Source organism: Platichthys flesus, chromosome 14, assembly GCF_949316205.1.
Source record: "Platichthys flesus chromosome 14, fPlaFle2.1, whole genome shotgun sequence".
Taxonomy (NCBI): Eukaryota; Metazoa; Chordata; class Actinopteri; order Pleuronectiformes; family Pleuronectidae; genus Platichthys; species Platichthys flesus.
The window spans coordinates 12,942,127-12,954,481 of record NC_084958.1 but is presented as its reverse complement, the minus strand read 5'-3'; the positions used below and the strand labels follow the sequence as shown (position 1 = coordinate 12,954,481).

The 12,355-nt window shown below is 44.6% G+C and overlaps 1 protein-coding gene across 31 annotated transcripts in view; it reads left to right on the top strand.

Annotated features, from left to right (window-relative positions):
• Positions 1-12,355, top strand: part of mbnl1 (muscleblind-like splicing regulator 1) — a 38,863-nt gene that overhangs the window by 4,852 nt on the left and 21,656 nt on the right. For 6 of the 31 annotated variants that reach the window (XM_062404478.1, XM_062404487.1, XM_062404462.1 and 3 more), the window contains exons 1-2: positions 508-936; positions 8,093-9,143. In XM_062404478.1, coding sequence (XP_062260462.1) covers positions 8,970-9,143 — 174 coding nt within the window. In that variant the 5' untranslated portion in view covers positions 508-936; positions 8,093-8,969. Of the gene's footprint in view, positions 1-504; positions 937-1,632; positions 1,909-7,489; positions 7,683-7,868; positions 7,971-8,092; positions 9,144-12,355 lie in introns of those variants that run through there. The other 25 variants (XM_062404472.1, XM_062404474.1, XM_062404468.1 and 22 more) reach the window with 11 other exon arrangements.

Sequence of the window (12,355 nt, the reverse complement as noted above, 5' to 3'; positions counted from 1 at the left end):
GATTAGAAGATGAACTAATGTGTTAACTTAAACCCGCTCTAATTCTTTCATTTCTTCGTCTTTATCTCCCTATACTTCATTTAGTCCATTGTTTATCTTGATTCTGCCTCACTCTTTCTTGTCTCAAAATCACTATCACAACGTTTACTTCTGAGGACTTTTTTCTACTGTGCATGGCTTTCCTTTGCTCTTGTGTTTATCCTGTAACTAATTTCCCTTCATCTCTCCTTCTTCATCTTCTAACTGTGTTTACCTTAATCTTTCCTTCCTCCCTTGTCCCTCCCTCCTTCCCTGGCCTCACTGGAAAGGCAAGGGCAGTGTTGCTGTAACCGAGCCAGCACTTCCTGGTGTTGTTTTGGGGGGGGGGGGGGGGGGGGGGGCGTGGCTTGCCTTCAGTGAGGAAGAGAGGGAGGGAGAGTGGACTGCAGGATCTGTATACCCAGTGCAGTCGGGGCTCTCTCCTCCTCGTCTTCCTTCTCCTCCTCCACAGGCTGGCGAGTCAGTACAGACACAGACCAGCCCGTCTCAGTACAGCTCAGCCCAGCTCAGCCACTTCAAGAGGCAGGGGAGGGGAGACACTAGCGCACACTGCCAGTGCTGCAACGCACACTCACACACACACACACACACACATACAAATACACAGACAACCACTCCTCCTCTCCCTCTCTCTCTCCCTCTGTCTCTCTCCCTCGCTCTCACTCTGGTGCTCGGCTCTGCACAGCTCCTCCACTCATTCGCTGCTGATTCACTCGCTCACACGCTTGCCTCTCTTCTGCCAGTCGCTCTGCCTTGCTGCACTCTGCCTGCCTGAGAATGGTCCAGCCGGTGCCTGGGGGTCTGCTGTCGCGGCCTGTCTGAACACACGCATAAACACACAGAGCCAGTCGACACGCGGAAGCAAACACACACACAAACTGGAGAGCTATGTGAGAGGTAAGATCTCGGTTCATAACCCTCCTCCTTGTCTCATTGGTTTATCTCGATCTGTCCTCCTGTGTGTGCTGCAGTCTTCACTTTCCAAAGTAGGCGCAGTGGAGCATAGGTGGAGATATGGGGATTGTTTGCCTTACTGTCTGCTGTGTATGCACATTCATTATGTGAGCCACAGGGTTAACATCTATTTTCTGTGGCTTTTTTTAATAGATATAGGCAGGCACACACACATGCACGTATACACACAGACACACACACAGTTAGACACATTCCTGCCTCAAAGCAGACAGTCACACAATAGCTACTTCCTCAGGGTAGCGCTAGTTAGCAGGAAAATCTGCTCTGTGTGTGTGTGTATGTTTTGAGGGCCGTGGTTGTTCCAGGAAGCAGTGGAGAAGATCAATAGATCGCCCACTCAGCTTTCATTCCCTCCATCTGACTCAACATTGGACATGTTGGGAGTTATCCTGCAGGGCTTGGTTAACAAGGAGAATGGTAAAATGTGTTTCTCTCTTACCTCTTCCCTCCCTTGCTGCGTCAGCCCAAAGGGGGAAGCATGGTTTTGCATGTGTGCCTGTGTGTTGCTGCGTGTGTTTGCTGTGTAAGGCAAACTCCCGCCCCGCTGCATGTAAATTATGTGTGACATGTGAAGCCGCTGCTACCTTATATGGTGAGCACAGTATTTCAGTACAGTAGAATCTTGCCAAGTATTCCGGGTCGCGGGAGGAGAGAGTGTGTGAGAGGGTGACTCTGTCTGTGGGAGTGTGTGTGTGTGTGTCTCTGTGTGTGTGTGACTAAGTGAGTGTTTGCATGCGTCTGTCAGAGGGGGGAGTTAACTGAGAGAGAGGAAGAGGGAAGAAAGTTGAAGAAGAAGGAAAGAGGGGCAAGAACGAGTAAGAGAGAGAGAGACAAGGAAAAGTAGACCAAGTAAATGGAGGGATTTTACTTGTCGATGTCTAAACTGGAGTAAAAGTAAGTAGCTTCTTAATTTATGTGCGGATCGTACTAAGATAAATGGACCTTAAGCGTTTTCCTATGTGCGATCATATCTGGCTATTCGTCAGACTCAAAAACAATAATTTTAGTTCGTTTTTTTGCAAGAATTGTATTCTTTATTAGAGCCCAAAAATGAATTATAGCCGGACGTGTGTCTGGTGAAATACACATGGTATAAAACTGGTATAAGAGCTAGGGAACCTTCAGAGCTATACAGTAAACTCCAGCCTGGACTCCCTCTTCTCCTCTCTTTGTCCCTCTCCTCTCCACCTCTGCCCTCCTCCCCTCGCCTCGCTGTGTGTTTCCTTTTGGTGGTTTGTCCGTGGTTGGGGCAATGATGAGGAATGTTGTTGTTGTGACTTACTGAGATTCAGGGTGGCTCAGACGGTAGCTCACACACAAGTATGTGCAGACGTGCAAGCATGCGCAGCACAGACAGATGTGTGGCAGATTGCATTGTCGAGACCCACAAATCCCCGTGGCATCACCGCTGCAGGTTGACTGCTGATTTCTGTCTTGCAGAAGCCTGAGAAACATGATGTTGATGTCAATGTATATGTAGTAGGTAGAAATGTCAAATATCACATTACTCTTTATGTCTTTGATTGCATATTCGTTAAAATTGAGGTGCAAATTGCTCTCCTTAAATATGTGCTGCCTATGATTTAGGATATGCCCTACAGACCTACAGACAGGATTATATGCATGATTGAATCTTCGCTGACAGTTTAAGCCTTTATTACACAAGGGCATCTCTGTATGTTCATACTGTGTTATGACCACATTTCAACCCTTGTGAGCAACAGAGTAAGACACCTTCCACTTCCACTAAGCTAAAATGAATTAGCTTCAACAACTGTGGTAGAGACAGTTATTTATTACACCAGTGATTTAATTTAATTGAGCCCTAAACCTGCCATCATACATTTCAGTTAATATTATTTATTATACAGCAATAATTCATTTTCAGGTTTCTGTTTTCAGACATTGCAGTACAGAGAATACAGTCAGTGTTGGTCTATGTCTGAACTACACAGTCATGGTCAAAAGCAGGACAAGCAGCATGTGAAGCTGCTGTTTGTGCGGGCAATAATAAGTGTGGAGTTATTTCTCGGTTCTGTCCAAAGGTACACATGTCAACACAGGCCTTGACCTTGTTTTTCTACCCCCCTATAGCTGCATCGCCTACTGCTCACAGCCGCAACATCTCCATCCCTGAAGGAGAGGCCAACAACATTTAATAACACCTTATAGGCCCAATATTATCTGACTTGCATTCTTATCCTATCATCCTATCAAGCCGTTGTTTCTATCGTTGTTAATGCAGTGGATCTATGTGGACCTAAGTCAGTGAATGAGGGTATGCTACTTGCATTAGCAACATCTGCCCTCTATGAAAACGATTGCCCCAGTGATAATAAAAGAAGAAGATAAAATATACTGATAAACTAAATGTAGATGCTGTGTTCACCCTGTGATAATGGTGTTTAGACACAGTGACGCAGGCTCATAAATTTAAGAAATTCTGTTTTTTGTTCTTAATCACTCAAAATTGCTCTGATGTGTTTTTTTTGTCATATTTATCTTTGGGATAACAACTAGATTAAGCCATACCTGTGTATATATATTCGGATAGATTCAAATAAATGGACAAAAAAACTGCCTCTCAGTAGGGTGGTAATCCATCAGTATCTTCTCAAATAGCTTGATTTCAGAATGGCACAGATTTCACAATCGTTTTACCCAATGGAGGGATGAACATAATTTCTTTGTAAGATATCACCTCATCGAATATCTCCCATCCCAAAAAGTCTCCCACGGGGGTTCAATTAGTTTGAGATCTGCTGCCTGGTGAGGTTATACAATTCACATTGTAGGAGCATGCATCAGTTGTTCATTTGTTATGCTTTCCCCGCTCTTGGATTTTTCTGAAATTTGTCACCTGTTTGTTATGTAGAAAACACGGATCAGCACATTGACATAGTCGACATCAATTTGAACCAATGAGCCACTCATTAAACCTTAGTCCAGCCATTATCCCCAACTGTCTGTTGACTGCATCACATCCCTACACACACATACACACACACAAAGATGCAGTGTTGCACACAGGCAGATATTCAGCACGGCTTAAGAATACTCAGTGTCAGGACACATAGAGGTTTTTGTATAGGTTTGCATTTGTGTGTCTTGCCAGTGTGTGTGTGTGTGTGTGTGTGTGTGTGTGTGTGTGTGTGTGTGTGTGTGTGTGTGTGTGTGTGTGTGTGTGTCTGTGTGGGTGCGCGTGCATAGCTCTGTCCATGTATGCTAAACAAGAGATCACATTGTCTCCAGTGGTTCGCTCTCAGAGGAATCAATAGCCATTGTCGGTTGTGTGTTCCTTGGCTAAGACTCACTTTCAGAAATGTATTGCTTAATCTGATGACAAACAAGTAAGTCAAACTCCTAGTTGAAATATGTTAACACCGGGCCGGGTGATAACCATGGTGGAGATTATGCTGTTTATGTGAGCTAGGTTTCATAAACTACCTTTATTCATAACAAAACAAAATTCAAATATCAATTGTTACATTCATCATTTCTTTTTAATGCAATGTTCTGCTGCCCTAACTCTAAAACTTGCCTACAGACCTCACTGGGCTCAACCATATGAAAGGTGTTGAAGAGCTATGGTGGATAGAGTAGCAGGCTTTGGTTTCTGCATGTGTGTGTGTCAGTATAAGGGAAATCAAGAGACAGCGAGGAGAACAAGCTCACGTGTCCATATATGCACCCGTGTATGTGTGTGCATAAAGGTCAGTGAGGGCACTATCGACCTGCTGTATCCGGAGCGCATGGGACAGCAGCAGGAGCAGCAGCAGCAGTGAGACCTTGGGTGTTGCATTTCCTCGAGCTTCCTCCGCTGTTTTGACCTGTCTCAGCACACTGTCACCCTGACTACACTTCTGTCAATATGCTGAAACCACTCCTTTTACTGAACGGCAGCAAACCAAAAGAGAAGAACGCCTCCTTCTCTGCAGTCAAAGCCACGAATAGAAGCCCAGGCTGGAAGCTATGGGTTTGTTGGTTAGGTTGCCATAGCATCTTGAAAATATAGTTTTGTAATATATACAGAGAATAATATCTTTATCTGTGGTTCAGCTTTGTCTCCTCTCAAACTGCGTCAGTTAGTCTAGTCAGTATGTTATTTCTTGCAGAATAGCGCCTCTGGTAACTCATGACCTGTGGTGTCAAGCATCGCCAAACTCGCCAAATAATGTGGCATTCAGTTGTTTCTCAGGAAATCTTATCATAACTGTGGACCACACCCTCTTTCTTGTTGTATCTAGCAGTTAGTCACAATGACAACTTCAAGACCAGCCCGGATTAGCATGTCCCTTCGATTGCTCTAACTTTTCATGCAGTTGAGACATGCCTTCATAACAAAACACCTAACTGTGTTCCAGAAAAGCTCACAATGTCACAGCGCCATCCATCACAGCCCATCATGCAAATCACTTGCAGGTTTTATGCATAGTTCAGTCTTTTGGTGGAGGTGACGGGTAGATTTCGACAGCGTCTTCACTTCTTTGAGAACTGAATTGTTTTGTGACTCATTAACAGGAGAAAAGAAAAGAAGGGGAAGGCTTGCTTTTGCTTGTCTGTGCCACTGAAGCATATGCTGGTGTCACATGACTGTGAGCCGATGGTGTTGTGCTGATACTGAAGATATACTTCCCTTCCTGAAGCAACGTTATGTTTCTACCACGTGTCCGATAGAGTGATAGAAACCTTGCGGGCTCGAGCGCTCGCCATATTCCCTTCCTCCATTGTGTTTGACCTTGCACCAGCTTGCAAGACCTTGAAATCCGAGGGAGTGCTGCTGAACGCAAGCCAGACAGTCACATTGAGGGCAAAAGAGACAGAAGCACGGAGGGAGTGAAGGGGGGGGGGGGGGGAGTCCAGTATCTGCTGGTTAAAACAGTGGTTAGAAGAGTGAAGTAGATCATATTTAACAATCATCTATTTGAAATGGATTCCTCGGAGACAAAGAGCTCTGACAGTTAAAGTAGGATTAGATAGAGGGAGTGGTACACTGACAAGGAAGACCATAGACATGAAGAAATCAATAGGGGAAGGATGTCCATGTCCAGACATGATGGATCATGATGAGTCCTCATTATCACTCTGGCACTGCCTAGCTACGTTGCCTCTCACAGATATCTGCTCCTCTGACTCGAATAGAAAACAGAAACATATTAAGCAGCCAGGCTGAACGCAGCGGTCGTCAGCTTTAACCATGTCAAGACATAACATTCTCTCATTTCACTTAGGGGTTCAGAAACAGTTGTCGCTTACCTGAATTTACCTTATTGCAAGTCATATTTTTCACCCTGTCAGACTTAGCTGCAGTAATAAATTCAAGCAGAGTCAACATTATATGATGTTTAGAACAGGTCTGAGGGCTTACAGGGTTACGGAGTAAGATTAGACTTGGCTGACTTGGCATTTTCACAGCAATAAACATCATGATGAATGACTGAGTTCATGGGAATAGATCCCCCTTAAGCAATGTAAACATAGAAATGGCTTGGTGCACATTAGACTGGGGGTTTGTGTTCCAACTTGGTCCAGTCGCTGTTAATAAGAAATGTGTTTTAGCATTAAACAGTCTAAGAATTCAGTTATTAATGTTTTTATAAACTGTTCTAATCTGTCGTTTGAAAATATTGAATCTTTGCTGTTTGTATTCTTTTGAAAAGTTCATTTGTTTAAGAGGCTTGTTTGAGGTGCATGATATGGAACACAATTTTCCGTGTTTGTGTTTTTCATGTGTGCGCCTGGGTGTGTGTATGCTGTGGGTAGGGCAGTTGTAGAAAACGGTTACGTTTATGCAGGCAATTCAAAGGTCGCAGCAGAGCTATATTTGCTATCAAAGGGGCCATCCACGCCAAGCAGTTTCCTTCTTCGCTCTGTTTGTCTCTCAAACATGTATCCAGGCTGCTGGGTCATCATGACCAGGGCTGTCCTGCTGCATGGCTCTGATATAGCGTGTTGCAGTGCTGTAAAGTTAGCAACGGTTCATAGCATTGCTGAAGGTTCACATGCTGTTCTGGGATAGGCGATTTCTCTACGCAGGGTGTGGTGACTTACCCTGCCTGTGCGATAAGAGCAGAACGGGCCCCCGGGACCCTAATAATTCAGATTCCCCCAGCAAACCCTGTACAATGGATTCACCAAAAATAGTAGCCGCTGGCAGCCATACAAAGTTTGGAATAAAAAATTAAAAAAACACCCGTAATCTCTTCTGCATGTAAGAGATGGGAAAAATATGAAAGTGAAATTATATTATGTTATGTTATTATCACAGCACGGAAGTTCACATCTGTGTGAGATCATCACTGGATAGCTGCCATGATGGCCCATGAAATAAAGAATAATGTGATCCAGGATCTTTCACGAAAGGTTGTTTGTTTGAAAGAAACCCATCATGTGTTCATGTCATAGAAATACTGAAAAGTTATTAGTTGAGTGTGTCTCTTTCTCCAGTAGCAGTCAGGTCAGCCTCCTCCCCCTGCTCTCACCTGGCGCTCAGCCCAGAATGTTGCAGCAACTCTGCTAGCTCTCATTGGTCCTCACACCACTGTGCGAGAAGGGAAATGACTAACCTCTTCTCCCCCATGCCCTGCCTCGACTTCCCCATTGCTTTCACTCTTCCTTTCTTTCACCTCTAAGCACACTTGCGATGGCCGGCTTTGCTGTATTCGAATGTAAGTGATACAGGCTTTGATCGGATTTTCCCCTGCATCGAGCAGAAGAGGTGGAAAGTTGTGAATGGCTGCTTTGTGCATTTTTTCTATGTGTGTATGAGGGAGAGTGTGTGGTGTGTATGAGTGTGGCGTGATGAGTGTGTATGCACACCATGTGTGTTTAGAGCGCAGGGAGGGTGAAAGTATTATTTGTCTTTGCTGACACCCCTGCATATCTGACATTTTTACATATTCTTCATTCCCACAGCTGCATAACTTAGCAGTGGAATGACTTTAAAAATGCTGCAGGTCAGAACCTCTTACGAAAGATAAACGCGAGAGAAAACAAACCTGGAAGTTTTCTTTGTCCATGTATTATCAGACTAATCTTTCTTTCTGCTTGTCCCTCCTTTCTATCTCTCTCTCCCCAGAGGAAGTGTCTTCCCTGATGTCTGCTGCAGCTTTGACCTGCTTCTACAGCTGAAGCACCACCCAGCTCCCTCCCCCCCGCCTCGCACGCTTGCTGCCACAGAAACACCAGTGCAAGGACGACAGCCACACCCTCCTCGCAGCCTAAGCGCCGACCCGCTCGTCCTCTCACCATCATCACCATCCACTCCTCGCAGCAGGGCCCCATCCTCAACTCTCCTTAAACAACGGCCCAGCTCGCCAACCGCTCTCCACCAGCTGACCAGCCTAAACACAGCAGCTCGACACCCCACCAGGCCCACGCAGCATCTCACACACCTTGCCTTTAACCTTCGCCTTTGACCCTGTAAGCCTCCACTTGGTCCTCAGTGTCCTTAACCTTCCTGTATCAGGCTACACCCAGAATATCACCTTTGTTGCCTGCATCACTGCGCCAATCCAGAGGGCTCTCGCTTTGGCCTGTCCGTCTGCTTGCCGCCTCGGCTTGTGAACGGTGTACATGAGACTGCTCAGCCAGCAAAAAACAGTGAGAGAGGAAAGTCAAGCTGAGACTGGCAACTTACTTGTTAGACCAAGTCGTCTCCTGGATATAATCACTTTGTCAGTGGTTGTCTAATAAGGAAATAATCCATTAACCTCCCCAGCAAAGCATTGTGCTGTAACATTTCACTTTGGACAAGGAGCTGTCTCAATCAATAGGAACTTTTTCTTTTTTGAATGTGTCATTTCAACTTGACACACAACTATCACAGACTTTAACTGCACCCACAAGTCGACAAAAAAAAAAGACCTTATAGGTTGTGGATTAAAAACACTAGAGGTACTTTATTCACGCTTTAACCGATCTCCTCTCAGAATACAGTTTGCCTGCGTGTTGCCATGGCAATGAACATGGCACATATCCGTGACACAAAGTGGCTGACACTGGAAGTATGTAGGGAGTTCCAGAGGGGCACGTGCTCCCGCTCTGACCAGGAGTGCAAGTTCGCTCATCCCGCCAAGAGCTGTCAGGTGGACAACGGACGGGTCATTGCTTGCTTCGACTCACTCAAGGTAAGGAAGTGGATTGTGGTGCACGGGAAGTCTGGCGGTCAGAGTTCAAACAGGCCACAGATAAGAGTCTTTGGGTGTGAGCACATTTGAACTGACAGGCAGTTTAAGGGTGTATAGGGTTGCAAACTAGAAATAGCAGTTTATAGTCTCCATGATAAGCTAGTGCACCATCTGGCCTCAGCATGTGCTCTGCTTGGTCCTGCCCATTTCTGGTCAGGTGACTAGAGCATGTGATCAAGGGTGGGGGTGAAGGGGTGTTCAGCGTTTTCGATTCAGGAAGCAGAAGTTAGGCATTTCTAACACAGCACTGAGGAATTTAAACAGACAGACGGAAGTATTTTGGCTGGTGTTACTGCACTTATTTCAAACAGCAGTCACTCGTGTTTCCGACTGATTACACTGCACATAAACACAGTGGCACAGACTTACAACATCAGCCCAGCCCCTCTGCCATGTGCCAGCTTTTGAATAGGAAAACACAAGTAATTAGACTGTAATGTGTACAAACTTATGCGAGTGCCCTGAGCACACCGTGTCTCGGAAAGGAGCGTGGAACAAGGCGATAGCGTCATCATGCAGCTTTCACTCAGTCAAACCACTTCCTGTACAGAGGCCTAGGGGCAGTTGGGGTGGGGGGGATATCTCTATATGCATGTGTGCATTCTCGAGCAAAGATGGGGACAGATTTAGGGCAACGTATGCAGTACTTTTCCATTTGGTGGTAGGAAAGCAAACACCTCTTTTTCTCTCTCTCTCTCTCTCTCTCTCTCTCTCTCTCTCTCTCTCTCTCTCTCTCTTTCACAATCTGTCTTTTTTATCAGAACACTCATCTCCAGAGATGGGCGGACCTCAACCCAAAGTTTCCAGCCTTGACACACAAGCACTTTTTTTTTCTTACCTCTGTTTGTATTCTGCCCCTCCAGACATTGATGACTCGTGGTCATTGGCAGTGTGTGAACAGTGCAGGGTTATGATGAGGACAGCGTGTGTGAGTCGACTCAGAGAACAGCGTTTGTAGCCAGATGTGGACAGAGGAACATTGTCAGGCCCAAGCTGAGCTCCTCCCAAGTTTCCTCACAATGTGGCAACAACTCTGCGTTTGTGTGTCAAAATTTGCAAAAGCTATATAAATAATATTTACTCCTATCTCTAGGAACTGCCACCACCACTCTGTCTAATCTCCAAAGATCGCTTAAATGAATTGCCAAACTGAGAATGTTGCAACTTTATTAAACAGAAGCAAGACAGGGCAAGAAACACAAGCAGTCACATGATCATATTGGCTTAAAAAAAAGAATACTTACTCTAAGTGAGACATATCATACTTCAGTACAATAAATGACATTGAGATGTGTGAACACAATTTTCTTATTGTAAGAGTGATTATGCAAAACATTTCTTTGACTATAGTCGTAAGGAATTAGATAATCTTGCTAAACCGTTAACTCAGCAATTTATTGGGTTTGTAAAATGTTTAAAAACTACAAAAGTTAGACCCAACACATAAGAAGCTGAAATCCTCATGTACAAACCACACAAATAAATACCACACCTCCTGACTATCTGGACCTGACAGCTCGCTGATAAAGCTGTTTAGTTTTATCTACAGGCGGAAGGATCTGGATGTGTGAACATGTGTATCAATTGTCATTCACGGCGAGGTCAAGGTCAGCCAGTGGAAAGGAGTACTTGGCAGATACATGGAACTATTTGAGGGAACCAAGGGGCCTATTTTAGCAGTTTGAACTCATTTTCCACAAGGACGTAAGTATTAATGGAGATGGGTGATACTTTTTTTAACCAAGTGCCCCATTTTTTCCACTGGTAATGCAAAAACAGAGCGGGTCTCTAAAACCCACAGTGGAAAAAACAGCTAGTGAGAGAGAGCAATAGAGAAAGAAAGAGAGAATGGAGGAAATCAGAAACAAAGGCTGTTGATTCATTTTTAGCACACACCAGCAGATGAGATCAAAAAAAGTAAATGCACATACACAGTAACGATTTCCTCTTACATAAACCCACAAACACGTTCACTGGAAAAATTGTCATTTGTTCTACTTGACTCTCGCACAGGTTGAGTGGTTTAAACGGGACACAATCTCCATTTAGTTGTGTGACATGAATCCAAATCGCTCCCTGGGATTCGTCCTGCACCCCCTGCACCCACACACACTAATGTATCCCCCTCGGATAAATGTGCACACACTCCATGCCCATGAGAGTGGATCGACCTTCTTCTTGAGAAGTGTATAATTAGAACAGGTCTCACATGATCACCAGTGCATAGCTGAGCAGGTCACACCCAAACCCAGTCATTTCCCCAACAGTCACTCTCTCGCTTTTTGGCCTCCTTTTCACATGGCACACACACACACACACACAAAACATGTCCTGGACTAAACCACACTTGTGGAGTCCATGCTGAGGGAATTAGAGCAGGGAATAAGCACCAGAAACAGCAGTTGAATTGCAATTTTTCATGGGAAGATGTTCTTGGCAGTGATCAGTTGTGGATGATATAAGCCTCATGTAGGACAATAAGTCAAAGCTAAATTTTCATCTAGGCCACAGAAGTTAATACTAACTTGTGGTGTGTGTGTGTTTATTTGGTCAAATACTTGGAGAAGAATAATGTCTGGCTGGGCTCCCTGATTTAATGTCAGCTTTAAAACTTTATATATAAATAGTTTACTGCTAAGTGGACACATAAAGAACAAAATGCTGATTAGAGATGTGTATCTTTAAAGCATAATATTCAGATCGGGTGTAGTTTAAGGCGGAAGAAATCATTCATGAGGCTGGTGGAAAAGTTTGATGCAACATGTACTTTTAGACCATTAAGAGTTTGCTTAAACAAGTGAGCCAATGCATGCCTTATTAGTTTATACTAGAATAAGTCCGACATAATATAGGTTACTCTACAGTAAATTAATTTTAAGCTCCGCCACTCCCAAACAGAGGATAACCGCCAACTTATTTCAAGTACTGTGCCATCCAACTTATCATCTCATGCAAGCCTATTCTAGTCCACTTCTCCTCCACTCCTTCTCCTTTCCTCCGTCACTTGTTTTCATTCTCCTCCCATTTTGGTAGCTCCCTCTACTTGATTTCCCGCTCGGTCTGTTTTTTTTTGCCTCATTTACTTCAGGCCACACCTATCCCTGGACAGGATGGTTCACATTACACTCTTATAGACCCGTATACATGCACAC